Here is an 18,460-nt window from a genome sequence, read left to right as displayed (position 1 = left end):
CACTATAACTGACATGCCAGTGGCGAACTTATTATATATAATAACTTTCGTTAAAAGAGTACATTTGAAAGTTTCAAATAGATAAGCGCGCTTGCGTCTGTACTGTAAAACTTTCCTTGCTCAAGATATTTTGGAACACAGAAATAGAAAAACTTTGTCTTAGTCTGCGTTTATTAAATAAATAGACAGTTAAATCAGTTGTCTTCCATGCACAAAAATATGCACGTACTTCTAAACAATTAAATCTGCAGCGAATATGTAAATTATTATACCAATTTCAGAATGTTTTGGCGTAATTTACTATTTTATCTTTACGATATATTGATCCAAAGTCGCGTGATAACAATTTATGTAGTATTTCGTGTCTGCTGTCACACTGGATATTTTTACACCTTTGAAGGATTTTCAAATTATTTTGTACAAATATTTGTCATTATGAGACAATGTGCAAAACTCTATAATTAGTCAGGTCGGTACAAAATCAAGATCACACAGTGCAAGAGGTCAGATAGTCATAGAATTATGTCCGCCCATATTTTTAGAACCCATTCAAGTTACTTGGAACAAATGATCGCAGTGCAATATGCAATGTCAAATATGTCGGTTTAAATTAAGATCGAAGTCTTATAGATAGTATATGTCGTATGCACTGTATATGTCTATTCATCCGAAGGATTTTCAAATTACTTTGTACAAATGATTGCCATATAAATTGTGACGAAATGTAGAATGCAGCTTTCAGGCCAACACACATATAAGCTGTTATTTCATTCGTTATATGACACAATATGTTGAGAAAGAAATTTCTAGTTATCTATTGTCCTTAAGATAAAGGAGCACGGTCAGTGTAACTGTATAATGAAGTATCGCCTAAGCCAGTGCAAGGAGGTACGCGAGATGTTGTCACTTTTTATTACCTTTTCCGCTGTGTACGTTGCTTTCAAAGATCGTATATGCTTATTATTTGTGCTTACGACATATAGTTTTACTGAAAACAAACAGAGAAAAAAATAGTGTATATTACTTGATTTGTAGCTTGTTTCCACTACATATGTTTACATATCGAAAGCCTCTGTGACTGAGTCGTTAAAGTCTTTGATAAGGATTCGCTTGCCTACCTCCGTCGATCCCAGCCTTGCTCGAGTCCTTTATTTGAAAAGAACTCATCCAGCTGGCTTGCGGAAGGTCGGTTGATCTATCCTAGCCCCTGTCTTTACCTGACAAAATGTCTTTAGATGCTAACTTCATCTACCATTTAAGCTGAACCTTAACCTTTTCCTTTTTTTTTCACAAATTTTTACAACATGCTCCTGGTATTGATCAGTTTGTCTAACGAATCTTTGAATGTCAAATGGCATGGTGTCTACTTCATTCTAAATTGCTTAGATTTCAATAGAAAATTACTTGTCTTGGCTAAGTCCGAAGTTCTGTGTGTCACGATCAGGTAAGATAGCTGATCGCGGTATCTTGTGAACGTAATTCTTGGTGTTCTTTTAACCTTATAACGTTCTGTCGTCTCATTTATTAGTTGTTTGGCTTTTGAAATTGCCTTTTCAATAAATTGAAAATAAAAGAAACATTATGATGAGAGTCGGCAACTACTGAAGACATATACTTGTTCTTCAACAACAAAATTTTACCGTGTTTTGATAATATAAAGCAACAGCAAGGGTTACATATCCCACGGAATAATTAAGGAGTACATAGACCCTAATGATGGTTTTGTACGTGTGCCAGTTAGATTAATACGTTTTATTATATTATTTTGATTCTGAAATGTCTTATATAAAATGTAGATCGAATATCGAAGCACTCTTTTCGACGCCTGTTATTACGCCAAATAATATGTGACGTGACGTCAATAGAGTCGTGTTTTAATGCAAATCAACATGATTTGTTATATTAGAATCCACGTCAATAAATAAATAATAACTAATCTTATTCGCCTTCGTGAAAGTATGTAATTGTCTCCCTGATCGGTGAAGATATATTTCGATATCAAGCAGTCAACAAACAAATATCTCCCTCTCTATCTTGTTTACCTTACTTTCGACCACAGTGATATCATAGAGGACACAGAAGCTGCTTCGAAAAATAGGCAAAGAAACCTCTATACAGCCAGCTGATTCAAGACAACGTTTGAAAACAATAAGATCCATTGATTTTTTCGATGTTGATGCTCCCTGTTATAATAATAATAATAATAATAACTTTATTTAAAGAGGATAACATATTTAGCTATATGTCTAACATAGGGTCCTCTAACATAACAGTGCAAGTAGTCATCCTAAATATGTAACATAGACAGTGAAGTGAATCTTTTTTTTTTTTTGCTGGGTTTAACGTCGCACCGACACAATTCAGGTCATATGGCGGCTTTCTAGCTTTGGTGGTGGAGGAAGACCCCAGGTGCCCCTCCGTGCATTATTTCATCACGGGCGGGCACCTGGGTAGAACCACCGACCTTGCGTAAGCCAGCTGGATTCAGTAAAGTGAAAGACATAAACTGAAATAACATATTATGAACAAATTAATCTTTAGTGGCATACACAGTATGTAGTACAATGAAAACAGTTTAAAATCTAGGCAATATCAGAAGATATACTGTTGTTTATCTTTGTACGCGGGAAATTATTGTTGGCTATTAGTTGTTATCAAGGTGTTCGTCAATTTCTCTAAACTTCCATATGCGACACGTTTTTCTTTCGCTTTGGTCTTTTACACGTGATAAGGCTCATCTCTAAAAGCACATTCAATACTCCAGTGATAATATGTTCTCTAAAATAAATATTGCTTGAATTCATTTCGACATCAGCTGATAGTAGTGAATTCATTACTGAAAATACATGACATCCTTGTAGTTCCGGTGTGTTTGTCTGGTCTTTAATTTTCTCAAAATCTTCTACAACAATAATTCTACATGTAGCATTGTCAAAAGATGAACTTTTAACAGCTCCACTTGATGATAAAATTACGTCTAGCATTTCCGACAAAACATTGATAGAACTAACTGTTCTTTCCCCACTACCGTCTATTTTTCGTTTTATAAAATAATTGTTGCTGTTTGAATTTGACTGAAACCTTACGTGGAAGATCGTCTTTATAATACAAGGTATCCAATCGTCCAGTTTTTTTAATTTCAGACACCCAGCAAAGGTCTTTGTCATTTTTACTTATTTCAGTAGACACATTATTTCGTAAGTGTTGGCCGTCAGCCTGAGCCTTGTCAACTGCGTGACATATTACTATGGATGTTTTTCGCTGTTTTCGAAATCTTATTTTACTTAAGACAGTCTCAAAACAAAGTTCTAAAGACTCGTGTTCTTTGTTTAGAATGAATATTGATTTATCGCACTTTACTCTGTACTTCCCGCTGTAGAGGTCGAACATGTCTATTCGTTTCACTATTATATTTTAACTGTCACTCTTAGAGCAACCATCAACTGTTCTGTATATCTTTTTAATTCGTCCTTAGCGTCGACGATAAAAAGAACGTTACACTTAATTGTTATACATTGCTTTGCACTGAAAAATAAAGTAAACCATTTTCACGTAATATGAAACAAATTTATGCTGGAAAATTGTGCACAAACTCCCACTCTTAATTCCTACCTTGTCCCAAAGTTACAAGACAGTATAAAAGTGTTTATTATCGTTCAATGAAAGTCTTTAGGTCAGGGCATCCTACTTGCAAATGTGCATGTTATCTGAGGTTCGCGACATACCTATGAAAAAGCATGAAAGATGGAAGTTTGGAAAGATTAAACTACATACAGAGAAAGCAGCTGTGTCGTCAAATTTCGCACTTAGTTCAAGATTTAAACAGGACTTATCCTGCTCTTTTCTGTTTATATATTAGAATGAAAGCTGTTGTTTCTTGGGAAAAAAAGGAACATTTGTAAAATTTAAGAGACATAAACGGATCGAAATAATTTCGCCGTTTTTGTATATTAAAGAAAGGATCGTATTTGATAAAATATCAAAATATTAAGAACTTTCAGATGAGTTGCAAATGATTCGAAAACATATAAAATCTATAAACGTTTATATAAACAAATAACTTAACTTACATGTCAAATTGTTGTTTCTTTCTATATTGCCGATAATAAATGCAAGCACACAGTATGGCAAGTGATACTCCAACAACAGGTACAATAGTTGCGGGAAGGTATACATGCAAATCTGGACATGATAAAAACACAGAGGTATTATAGAACTCTTATTTCTAATATGAACAATATTTAACCATTTATCAATAAAATCGATTTCAAGTTTTCATTTTTCTACCAACAACTATTGGTGAATTTCAGACACAAAGTCTTCTATGAAATCGGTACGAGAAACATGCATCTCGCCTTGAGATCGGACACACGACCCTAGGATTGGTAGATCTGAGCTCTTCCTATTGTGTTTCTTATGGTATTATTGTTTGTATGTTTTTCAACGTTAGAATCAAGGGAAACAATCAATGAAATTGGAAGTATCTAATGCTACTCCTTTATATATTTCGTTTTGTAGATATATGATTAACAAAATATCAATTAACCCTTATCAAGCTGGACACGATTCAATTGATTCTGCCTTTGCGACCAGTGTAGATTATGATCAGCCTTCACATCCATGCAGTCTGATCATGATCAACGCTGGTCGCCATTCAGTCCGTATCTTTTTGGTATGCACCCCTAATTGCACTGTCCACATTGAAAGAAGGGCAAGTTCATTATAGGGTAAGGGTTAAACAAGTCATTATTATACAAAATCTAGAACTGTTCTAATTAATGCAATAAGAAAATATCATTTGCAAGGCTGAGCAATAACATTTAAAGATGCATATTTTTGTTGTTGTCAAAGACTAATAACATGGTTGTCATTTGTTTTTGTAAATCTTTGAATGGTCATAACTACTTTGAAACTGCCAAATGCCTATGAGTATTCCACCACCATCAATTGATAAGTAAATATAACACATATAAACTTCAATTTTTATCTGATTATCAGGTTATCAAATTAATTCCGTCAGTTATAATTCTGACATTTTTAACCGATTGACCAATGACGAAGTTACACCCATCAGTTATTAAGCTTCGTAATAAATACTTCAATGTTTTATCGTAAAAGTTTTTCTCAACAATTCACAAAGTTTTTTATAAAAAGATCTGTTAGTTTTTGGAGAATAACGCATATTAAAATGTTTTATTATTTTTGAAAATAGTGCAAATATTAGACCTGCGGGTTATATATTTCGTTCACTGACAGTATATGTACCGTCAATAATAGATTTTTTTTTTCTTTCAATGTAACAGGATTGAAATAAAGGGCTGCGCAGAATTGTTAAAACATGCGCATGGAACTGATGTTGCCATCCGTAAATAATTTCAAACCGACTGTACGTCTGTAAAAAATGGTCATAACAATCGTAGCCTGCTGGTAACGAACAATGACGAGTAGGCGCAGGTCAGAATTTAATATCATTATCAGCAACTGGAACTTAAACGTTTACCGACTTCCATATTTTTTTATATTAGTGAAACTACACTCGTTGAAACCGACAAACAATTGTCTGAAATAATTTATGCATATGTCTGTTACCTTCCCAAATACCAAAACGATTTATTAAAAGTAGTTTTGTTGTTACAGGATTTCACATATGAAACACTTGAGACTGCAAAGATCTAACTATGACGTAGGCAAGAATAAACATGGATATATATATATATCCTCCTTGCATCGGACAACGCGTTCTTAGGTTCTGATCAATGTGGTGAAGCTATCAGTTATCTTGCCTCTTAACCCTTACCCTGCTGAATTTCTATAATGGACTTGTCCATCGTTCAATGTTGACAGTACCATTAACTGTCAAGAGGGGTGCTTACCAAAAAGATACTGACTGAATGACGAACAGTGCAGACTATGATCAGGATTGTGCAGGCTGATCTTGGTCTGCACTGGCAGTAAAGGTAAAATCACTTGCCGCCAGCAGGCTTAAGGTTAAAGGTTTCCGGTATATCTATTATTTTGGATTCGTAAATTTGATTTAGACAAAATGGCTGTCGCATCGCTAACTAGTGCAGTCGGATCGAATTGGATTATTTCTGATTTTCTTGAAAGCATATATGAAGTATCCGGTTACCAAAAACACTTTTAAGAAATAACAGTGGAATAATGTGCCCAGGAACAGTAATGATTGTTTACAACCCTTCTCTTGTCAGAAGTATAATAGCCTTATAAACTTGCGCTAAACACAACAAAATGAACAAGCACGCAGTTTTGCATTTTGATATATTCAAAACTCATTACCTCAAAAAGAACATCAAGTATTCAGAAATATAATACATGTATTGTAAATAGATCTACATACCACTATCTTCATATCTTTTTTGGCATGTACATGTGTATCCAACATCAGTGTCGTAACATTGTTCAGGCTGACACTGCACGCTAAGCAAACTTTCATCTGCATATAGAATTTGTAAACTTTACTAATAAAAAGTATCAAAATTTATATCGATATCAATACTGAATAGTAACACGCCATGTACCCGGATAATCTTAACTCTGTTCAGCGACCCTAACTCAGTGCCAACATGGCGGATGTAAAGCCGATACAACGTTGTTTTCTGTGTAATTACGATGTATAAAGGAATGTTCCTGTTGTTATATCTACATCCATTGATCAAGTGTATATTTATTTCAAAATGCATCATGTTAAATATATAAACCATTGCGTTTTCAGATGGAAAACGACGAACAAGGCAACTTTTTCAATGAAAACTTTTACAAACAATCTTTAAAAATACTTCTATGCTTTTGATGCCTCGAGTATTTTGTTGTTTGAAAGCAAAGATATACTGCGTTATAGGCCCGTTTACACTATGTTGTTAACCACTACATGTTGACACAATACATGTTCAAATGTACTGACAGCGAGAAAAGGGATAAAAACCTAACTTTGAGTTGATAAAAACCGAACTCAATTTACATGAGGAATGGATAAAAACCTAACTTACACGAAAATTGCGTGACGGACAAACACCTAACTGACTAGTATTCTATAGAAACGAATGAGTTGACATGTACATGGTGTGATTATTGTGTTCCGCGGACAAGTGAAACATGTAAGGATAAAAATCTTCATGAATTAATTTGTCATTAATTTTACAAGATGTTATATGTATGCCCACTACAGTCAAATATTTTTTTCATAATTTTAATATTATGCAAATAGCAATGTTTGGGAAAATCTGGATAAACCCTAAAAAATTACTCAGTATAAAAGTCAAAATTATTATATTTATATAAGAAATTATTTAATACCACCGATGTTCGAAGTTCTGTAGTCCCAAACCCTCTCTACCCTCCGCCCTCTCTCTCTCACACACGTACACACACACGCACACACTGTTTCAGAAGAATTGTGTTTGTTTCAAATCTTGTATATCGTATAGTGTAAGAGATTTTATAGAGGTGCTAATGGAATATTTTTGAAATTGTTTAAATGGGATTAGATTTATGATTAATTATCAAATATGATATTTTTCAGACGGTAAATAGGGAAGTGTGTGTGTGTGGTGTGGTGTGGTGGGGTGGGGGAGTGATGCATGGACTGACGGGACAGGGGTGTGGGTATCCTTACAATTTTCACTTGTCCACGGAACTTAAAAATCCACTTGTCCATAGTCAAATTTCACTTGCTCTGATTTGTAATATCATACCTTCATGAAAGCGCAAATAGACTGGAGATCGAGTTCTTTATTTAGGACAATGAAAAGAAAAGCATATCACAGTAACTGTGGTAAAAATAAGCTGTTGAAATATTTACCTTTTAACGTTTATAAAAGTCTGAAATCGCGTAAGCAGTGTTCGGGATCTTTTGAGGTCATGCCTGAAACACTGCCCACGCAATGGTGCAAAGCCAGATGAATTCAGAGAAAGACTCTTAAAACGTTCCGACTTGTTTTAGTCATACTTGCGATCTCTGTGTGCTTTTGATTTTAATTTGGCTGACTACTGGCTCAAATATTTCCTTTGACAGTGACTTATTGTCTCAGCAGTTGGAATTCTACTTACAAACTTGTCATAATACTTTTTTAAGTTGTTTACGTTTCTGATGTCTTTAAATGTCCTTTTAGTTCTCTGCGTGTAACCCTTGTTTTCCTTTTTTAGTTTTAGTTACAGAATGCCATATGCTGATGATGCAAATATTTTTCTTCAGCTACTTTAAGTAGTTCTTATGTTCCTTTTAGCATGTATATGATTTCTTCTTTTATGTTTTTTTAATGCAATTGTAAAATGTGACTCTTCTTATTTTTGTGTAGTGTCAGCTAATCTTTTTTTATGTTGCTTTAAATGTGCTAAATCTGTATGTGGTAAATTACTTTTTCCTTTTATTTGCTAGTACCTATGTGCTATTTTGTTTTAATGCGCTGTAACATGTATGTGATAATTTGTGATTTGTTTCTTATCTACTTAGAGCCAGATGCTTTATTTGCTTTGATGTGCTTTAACATATTTGCATTTTATTACAGCTGATTTACTTATGTCGACTTATTTACATGTGTTTGCCGGAAAATAGCTTTAAGCTAGTGTTATATGTTTATACTTATCCGACGTTAAATAAATCTTCTTGTATCTAAATCTTCTCTGATATTTTATCATAGTCACCGAGTTACAGTGTGAGACCTAGTCAAAGAACCCATTATCTTTATCACCTCCATACACTTGAAGCAACACACAATCTAAATGATATTTTATGTTTTCTCATTTTATACCTGAAAAAGTATGCTTGTCCGCGGACACACAGAATGAAAAATGCACTTGTCCGCCGTCAAAAAAAAATCACGAGTCGGATAAGTTGGACATAGGAATCCTACATCCCTGCAGGGGTGGGTAGATCAAAGAACTTCGAGCATCAACAGTCCATAAAAAAATCACAGACGAACAGCCGTTTTCGTTTGGTTAGGTGTTTATCCGTTCTAAGTTCGTATTTATCCAGCACTGTTTCCTATACCAGTTAGGAATTATCCGCAAATTTAAACCCACCTCATAATCAATACGATTTTTAAGCTATAAAAATCAATTTCAAACTTTGATACTGTTAAACATTGTCAAAGAGATATTTAGGGAACAAATATATTTAATAAGTAAGGTCTTACTTCAATTTCTGGTACTTTAAAACAGTTAGAAACATAAAACATGTTCATTTTGAAGACTTTTTTGAGTACATTTTAATGAATTCCAGCCACATAATGTGACATTTCGATTGAAATATTTAGTACACAAAACATGTTATCAATACAGGATATTATGACTATCAAAAGTTTTAAGCTAACATTGCATACTCACATAAAAACATGAAAAAAGACAAGGAAATTAACTACATACATCGTCTTTCTGTCAGCCATGTTGGCACTGAGTTAGGGTCGCTGAACAGAGTTAGGATTATCCGGGTACATGGCGTGAGTAAGTTCATGTACATGTAATTGTACTTAATTTAGAATTTAGCACTTTACATAAAGGTTTTTCAAAACATAGTCACAGAAAAATTTACCAGGCTTTATGGTTGTCCAAACAGCAGACTGTTGAGAAGACAGATAACAGGTCTGAGTGGTGCACACAGTGGTAACAGCGTCGCGAATGGATTGTTCCTGTAAAAAAGAAAACATTAGATGATATGATATAACGTATAATTATTGAAAGACTAATACCTGTGAGGAAATTAGTAACATATGTTATTCAAACATTATATGATGAGCAAATAAGAGACCCATCAACAAAACAATTGCCTGTTAGTGAACATTTAGATCAATGCTCTAAAATGGGCCCACAGTATTTAATGTTTCCTTTTTATAAATTTCATAATAATAATGTTTCAACTAGGTTGTCTAAGGAACGTTACTTTTTTGATAAATTTAAGCCTAAGATTTGATTAAGTAAATGCATAACTGAAATTTTATGCGACGTGTCCCGGATTTAAGATATATTTAGAGTTTTCGTGAGGCTTGGATAATGTGACGTCACACGATATCAAAATAGATAAACCGATACACTTTGAAGAGTGTAAGAAGAAGAGTTGTGTATTAAACTTTACCCTGCTAAATTTCTAAAATGGACTGATCTATCATACAATTTGAGCAGTACCATTTATTATTCGAAGGGGTGTCACTGAAAATTTACTGACTGAATAGCGAACAGTGCACTGGTCACAAAGGCAGAATCGCTTGCCGGTGTAATATTAAATATTGACTCCGTTGGAAGTTGATCCCATTGATGAAAAATTAATGTTGAAATGTTGGCGGGGTCAATTATAAACGTTGAAAAAGGACCTTTTGATCAAAATTTAAAGTTGAAATGTTGGCGGGGTTAATTATCAACGTTGAAAAAGGACCTTTTGATCAAAAGTTGATGGGGTCAATTCTTAACATTTAAAAAGATACCCTGGGGTCTATTTTCAACGGGGTCAGTATTTAATGTTACACCGGCAGCAGGATAAAGATTAAATAACTAGATATATATAACTATATCATACTGAGCAAAGAGAATGACTACAGCTGCATTCCGAATTAAAAATCCAGTTGCCAAGACAATCAGCACGTTTATTTCTCGATTTCGTTGATTTGTTTGGAACTACTTTCTCGGCAAAGATGGCGTCTTCCTTACCAAAACTCGTCTTTGATGAGACTGAAAAGGTTAACTTTTTATTCATATTTACTTCTCTTAAAAAAACAAGTAAAATAATACAACATCTGTTTGTTTTATGTGACGTACACTTTACATTGTGTTCTGTCTTAGTGCACCTGCTCGTGGTCTATCGTCTGATTGACCTGGGCTCAGAGGTGCAGATACGAGGTATTGAACCACGCGGGCGATAGGGTTAACGATAATATTTTTATTCTACCGCGCTCAGCGAAATATTCTGAAAATAATATACTGAACTTCTTTAATCTGAGCTGTTATGAAATGGACTTGATGCGGAACTTTAAGGTATCCGATCCACAAATAAGCAATCTCTATATAACAGTACTATTAAAATATATCAAATATTGATGCCTGGTAAGCTCATATAATATTGGTATCATTTGAAAATGTATTGTCTACTGAAAAAAAAAGAAAATATAAATTACATGACAAAAATATGTTATGTAATTTCTAATATTTTTTACTTAATAGACAACCGAAATCCAGTCGTTACAGTGTAAGATTTTTGTTGTGATTCTTGCATATTATTTATGGTCATCTTATTTACTAATTCTTGTTCCGGAGACGCAACTCTTTCAAATGATGCCAACAAAAAAATGTGGTCAACAGGCATCGAAATTTACCTATTTTCGGACCGGATATCTTAACATCATAGGTGACGTCATGCATAATGTTGGCGTCAACCGTTGTTTATCGCAGAATTTATTGATTTGATTTCACAATATTCTATTCCCTCCTTTTTTAAGACAAATATACAATGTAAATATACAGAACACCACATGTTCAACTAACATTAGTAATTCGGTCCGTCCCCGAAGTTATATTTAAAGGGAAATTTATATTATTGATTGCATTGTATTCTCATGAAAAAAAATGCATTTGGGAGAGAACGAAGCTAAGCGAAAAGAATAACAGCAATGTTGGAATAGAAGTAGAAATGACCTAACTGTAGAAATTAAGAGAAAGCGTGATAGATGGGAAGAGTGGGTCATAACTGGGGGTTTGGGGTACACTTGCGTTAAGATTTTATTACTGTAGTTTTCCTTGTTCGAGAAAGACAAATCACATTATGTTATAATTATCATCTACAATTTCTATGAACAGTGCAACGTCATGATGTTGCACGGACGTCATGGTATTTTGCATGTCGTTATGCGGGAAACGTGAGTAAACAAATGTTTCAGTCATTAAAATTACATATATTTAAAACAAAATGCTTGTTTTACCTGTCAAATCTCGTTGTAACAGCCTTCGGCTGAAAGGACAGAACTAGCATATATTCAATTTAGAAACAGTGTGATTTTTTTCTTTATTATCTAAACATATATATTTGTTTTCCATTAACAATTACCAACGTTTATTAAGAGTTGTTTTGCTACCGCTTTATTTGTTCAATATATAAATGTTATACTTACCGTAAAACGAATTATCTGCACAAATCCCATAAAGTAATAATAAAAATACTAGTATACTGATTTTTAAAGACGCCATTTATTTAATTGTTCCGCTCATAAAATGAAATAACGACAGACCCATTTGATCGGGCAGTGACGCAAGTCTCCGATCCTTATTAATAGATGTAATTGATATACATAAAAGTATGGCCAACTTATTGTATTTATAACTTATATCCGAAATGTAATCTATGCCGTACGTATCTACCTTTCAACCGTTTAGCAAAATCAAATTAAAACACTACTTGATGACGTTTTGATCAAAATGATATTTTTCTTCCGCATAAGCCTGCAGACCAATGGAATCATGTCTCTTTGTGTGCAGTTTTATGGTTCCTTGTGGTACGATATATTTCGGTCACTGCAGACTACAATGGAGAATTGTGTGACAAGGTATATCATTTTGCAAAAAGTCAGCAATTAGTACCAAGCATGAATAAAGCATTTTATCGATAAACATTGATATTGTAGAAGGATATAAGACAATAAAAAGATTCATACTATTCATAGAAGGGCTTAATCTACCTACGATCATGTTATAGTTTTTATACTGTACAGATTTAGATTATTATTATGATACTCGCTGAAAGTTTACTTTTTAGGCAACGTCGAAGAAAATGCGTCACTTAAAATAAATGGGTGGAGACTTAACACAAATATGTTGCAATAAATTTAGAAGTCATTGCGTTCGTTTAACATTAAAATATTTGAGTTTGTATTGTACACATATTTTTGAAGAACTGAGTTGGAGTTACAATCACTCAGCGAAGTAACGCATGTCTATTTTCTCTGAATTATGTGTATAGAATATACTATATTTCTCTAATAAAAACACCTGCAATTAATTAACCACAACTCATGTTTGTATCAAATGCGTCAGCATATCGCCATGAATATGAATGTTTACTTTCTACGTGCTTGCTCTGACGTTTTCAGCAAAAACACACTTTCCTTACACAATACTTCTACAATGTGTTTCTTTCTGCATCTTCTTCTAGCTATCACCTTCTCATACACTACAATATATTTTTTTGCATATCGACATATGCCTTCTGCCCCTCCCCCACTTACAACGCACCGAACTGCATCGCATAAAATCTAGTATTTGTCTGATCTTGCACTTTTGTTATAATATAATCATATAACGAATTAAGTAAAGCGATTCATATTATAAAATATAAAACACTCAGTTGTTTTAATGGCGCATTTTATATCAAAATCAGTTGTTTACATTAAAGATTGTCAATCACATTTAAGCAACTTCTGCTGGAGATTTATTTTAGGAGCAAAAAGATACATTTTTATAGGGATCTAACTCTACGTAAAGGGTCGTTTTGTTCCGGACAGGATTTCCCGCATCTTTACCAAAATTTGAAAAACTCGTCTTATATCCCGGTGCGCAAGATACGCCTCTATAATGAAATAGTGCTTAGTGCTTAAAAGGAATGCATTCATTTTATTTCATTTCCTCATTAATTGAAGAATACGGCATACAAGAAAAAATCACTGGTTGATTTGAATGAAAATATCTGATAACTATTAATGCGGTAACCAGGCTCTGCCGATATTTTCATCCGCACCTTCAACCAGTGAAAAATTCTTATAATATCTTTACTGAGGCACTCGGGGAAGTTCAACACAAGTCAGATAGTAATGTTTCGAACAAATCCATTGCTCAATCAAAATTTGACTAACCACATTAACATGTATAGTGCATGAAACTATGCAAACGTTTTGAAAATAATATCCGATCATCGGTATCTTGAAACACTTCATAGGACACGTACATGAAACACATTGTACCGCGGTATTTTACACTTTTAAAAGCGGACCCATGATAAACATTAATTACGTTATATAAGGAATCTGATAACATTGGTGGGCTATGGAATGATGATGATAAAAATGTCTACAACCTTATTTGGTTGTATGATTTATGTATTATTACAATACAATTAAATGCATATGATACAGTAGCTTAGACAGTGTAATGTAACATTAGAAGCATGAAATGACATCAAGTGCTACATCTATGTCTACTTTATTTAAATAAAATATATTTGAATTAAGTGTTTCTATTGTTTAGTAATTATACCCATAGTTTGATTTTGGAAGTAAATTAATGCTTTTGTATGATTATGTACATTTTAATTGAAAGCATCAAAGTAGCTGCTTTATGTCTGCTTTTCTATATGGTCTTCTGGAGACTTTGTCAGAATGATCTATGAAATATTTGTAACTCGGCTACCATGGTAAAAACCTAGGTCACTAGGTCAAATCATTGAAAAACTTGATCAAACATCTACCTGACTTACATAAAAAATGGTCTGTGAAATCTAGTTTAGATAATTTTACAGAAATGTTCCGTTTGTTCAAATTGTTCCAGTTTAACGAAAACATGGCAATCAGACGGGACAGTCACGTTTTCATTCATTTAATATATAGAACTTCTTGTAGCCTGTGCATATACTGAAAACTTCCCGTCTTAAAACGCTTGCCGAATTTCAAAAACGCTTGCCGAATTTCAAAATATCTTTACAGATAATTCCGTTGCGCGACCCTCTACTAAAATTGTTCAAGCAATTTGTGAGACTTAGGTGAATGATCAAGGGTCATGGTGACCCCTCTTGTTTTGATATGTTCTAGACATGCTTCTTTTTCATTTTTGGAACGAATGTAATACGATTTCTTTCTAAGGCAGTTCGATCGTGCTCTTAAAATAGATCAACATTGACCAAAGCTTTATCAGGAATTACAAAAAGAAATAAAGTTTAAAGAACAAAGATTGCTAATTTTATTCTTAATTAGATGTAATTACAAATAAAATCTAGTCGAATTTTGCAAAGTTTCGCTATTTGTTTACTGCAGGGATCCTTTACAGATCGTTAATTTTACCATTATCCAATTGTTAAATTGTAATAATTTGTTCATACAATGTGAGTTTGTAATTCGATTATTTTTAAATCAATTTTCAAAAGCCTTAGATAAGTTTGTGTTTAAGATTGGTTTAATTTATAAAACGTTTATAAGTGTCTAGTTGAAAACGTCAATAATTTTATGTCTAAAAGATAAAAAATACTCATGTGATAACGTGACTTAACATCGTAAGCATTAATCACAATAATTATATATAATTGAACACGATTATTAGGCGGACGCGTTTGGCTTACAAAGTTCAAAACGAAACGAATCTTTTTCGGCATGATTTATACCAAACAATTAATCGCATTTAATTTAAAAACTGGATTAGGCTGTATATCATGCTATTTATTTCATGTTGTTGCCTTTGCTAAGACTTAAGAAGAGAAACAAATCATTTAAATACATGTATATAAATCACTTAATAACACCATTTCATACAACTAGTCAGATACACAGCTTTTAATTTGTTGGCCTTGTTTCGTAAATTCCGTGGTAGTTGTGGGGAAGGGTTGTATTTTCGATTAACTGGATTTTTTAATGGATAAAAAATAACGAAGGCCAGTCAAATATCGGGAACAATTAAATTCAAAAGGTCCTGTTACCCGTTTGGTAAATGTTTCATTTTATTTCAATGGTCATTCCCCATAAACGACCGTATTCCCCCTCTTCCTGTTGCGACGGATCAAAACAAACAACTGGCAGGCCGAAGGTAAGAAATCGTCTTCAAATTAATTATTTTGCTTTACACAGTGTGTGTATTTAAGTGTTACGATAAATTGAACATAAATATGTGAATGTGGTGATGTAACAGATGAAACAGACAAGAAATGTTTACAAAATGCTGACAAAATGTTGACCGATCACACGCATTGCATGGGAATTCACTCGACCAAGTCACGAAACTGGTGAATAACATGTCAAATTGATTTGCAATCTAATAATCCATGTTGTTTTCTGAAATAAGCATGCATGTATAGGATAGACAACTCGTGCCGTTGTCTACGGGATATATACAACGAGCAAAGCGAGTTGTATATATCCCGTAGACAACGGCACGAGTTGTCTATCCGACTTAGACCACGTGACATAAAAACTGCAATTATTGAAAACTCTCCCACGCGTTCTATAGAAATTAGGATTAACGTGTTTTTATAAGAGTAATATTATCTTTGTACCGTTAGCGCTTATTTGTCAGTAGGGCATATGAAAGAATGCAGGTTATTTGTATAAATTCAGTTTTACTCAAATACCGGATTTACTAAGATTTAACGTTCATTAACACCTTGAGTCATTTGCAATCAAAAATGCCAAACAGTTAAATATGGAGTTCTCAAAACTACTCAAAATTGAACTGCATGCTGAACAACTAGTTTTTGTGAGGGGTTTGCATGTTGGCGAAACACGATGACAGATACATTGATTCAAGAAGATAGCCAGGTTCCGAAACTACAAAGAAGGCTGACAGCAAATCGGAGGTAAACATGTTGGATAAAAAAATATTGTTGTTTGAAGTAATCTGGTATTTTAAGTATGGACTAGTGCTTACTGGTAATATACATAATCACATAAAATTATCAGATTCTATTAGAAATCACTTTTCAACAATCGGTGTAAAGTGACAAAATAATAATGGTTATATTCATTTTTCGTTCTTATTTAAACAGAAACCAGTGACGGTGTTTATTTATCTATCTATTTATTTATTTAGTTAGTTAGTTAGTTAGTTAGTTAGTTAGTTTTCTATCAGGATATAGTTATTGCGTAGATGCTCGTAGGACTACGAACACCTTTTACTATGTCGTGCCCTTCTTGTAAGAATGATGTAGTTGTTCTACTTTCTAACTGGGCCAAGTTGTTCGAAACATTAACGGGCTGTAATTTAGTTTAGTTTAGTTTAGTTTATACTAATTTGTTTTAGCTCGTTTGTGATGAAAGCTTTAAGCTTATTGTAACCATTCTCAAGCCCGTTTCCTATGAAAACCAGTACTGGGGTGATATGAGGTCATGGTCGTGACCCCAATGATGCTCGAACCCATGACCACTGCATTAAGCTGTTAAACTAACCGCCTGTTAAATTTCTATTCAAGATACTAGTCTTGGTGCGTGGGAAACACTAGTATGATGTTTTAATTTTACTGTAAAGATGATTTAGTGTTTATAATCCTTAACAAGTCCCGAAGTACATTTGATTTTCTAAGTTTTCTAAATTGTCGAAATCTACTGATAAAGTTAATCGACCGTTAAAGTTTCGAACAACTGGATCCAGTTGTTTGCAAATGTAAGGATCGTGCTGACATGTCTATTTTATAACAAGTGAACATAAAAAAGTTACAACTGTTGGAAACGTTTCAGTTGGTTCTACACTACAAGTATGTAGTTTATCGTAATTCAATTTTATTGATATCCAATAACATGGGGTCATTTTTACGATATTAATATTTAGACGTTGTCAACTGAATTTACCTGCAGTCAGTCATATTTTTTATCCCATTGATAACTGGTGAGAATATTGCAAGGTCATTTAACTCCGGCGTTAGCCTGTATTGTTCGATGGTAAATTGACACGAAATTCACGCGTTTTTTGCCCAAGTTTCCCCCGATATATATACAACGCTACTGTTGTATATGAAATATAGACGGGTACAAGTCTGCTTTGCGATTGACTATTTACGGATTATCGTGGTCTAAATGGAAGAAATTACATTTTATGTAGACGGTAAACATATTCACTGTATGCCGACTTGTCAATTTTGATTTTGATCTGAATTCGTATTTGCGACTGACTCTGTATTCCATTTTGCGACTTACGTATGCGATTTATGTTCTTTTAGGTCGTAAACGAAGTAAAGATACACACCGAAGTGTCTCTATCAGTTTCATGTATATAATGCCATTTAATGTTGAATGTAGAAAAAGCACGCCTATAAACCGTGCTTCTACCTTACTAGAAGCTAGAGCTACCGCCTAACGGTCGCTAAATTATACCCCACGCTTCCGTCATCCTGGACCAATTGATAATGGCAATCATTTTTTAATAAATAAAGTAGTAACAGTGGAGACAATGATTGATACATACAATTGTATATTAATTAGGATGCGTGAACAAGTAACATTAAGTTAAAGTACGGACACGAAAAATCGACCCTTTATTTTTATTTTGTGATCTGGACACAGGAGCAATGGACCAGCGGGGGCCAGTATTATCAACCATCTTATCATATCGTACGACCAAAATTTTGTCTGAACACTCCTAAATTGCTGATACTAGTAACAAAACACATTGCCAATTTCATGCATTCAAGATTGTATGTGTAGGCCTACGGGCAGGTAGCATGTTTTCTATATAGTGTGTCCATATTTGAAAAAAACAGATATCACAGTTTTGACCT

The 18,460-nt window shown here is 33.7% G+C and overlaps 1 protein-coding gene across 1 annotated transcript; it reads right to left on the bottom strand.

The window, feature by feature from the left end:
• Positions 1 to 2,512: 2,512 nt before the first annotated feature.
• Positions 2,513 to 12,307, bottom strand: LOC123524836 (uncharacterized). Its single transcript, XM_045303347.2, has 6 exons — positions 12,111 to 12,307; positions 10,526 to 10,677; positions 9,548 to 9,644; positions 6,359 to 6,454; positions 4,071 to 4,182; positions 2,513 to 3,525 (listed from the first exon to the last, which is right to left on the bottom strand). Exons 1-6 carry the CDS (start codon positions 12,184 to 12,186, stop codon positions 3,408 to 3,410), a joined length of 651 nt encoding a protein of 216 aa, XP_045159282.2. The 5' UTR covers positions 12,187 to 12,307; the 3' UTR covers positions 2,513 to 3,407.
• Between the last annotated feature and the right edge of the window lie 6,153 nt (positions 12,308 to 18,460).

This window comes from Mercenaria mercenaria, chromosome 3 (genome assembly GCF_021730395.1).
Source record: "Mercenaria mercenaria strain notata chromosome 3, MADL_Memer_1, whole genome shotgun sequence".
Classification (NCBI taxonomy): Eukaryota; Metazoa; Mollusca; class Bivalvia; order Venerida; family Veneridae; genus Mercenaria; species Mercenaria mercenaria.
Note: the sequence above shows the minus strand (reverse complement) of the source record. Positions and strands in the feature narration are given on the sequence as shown.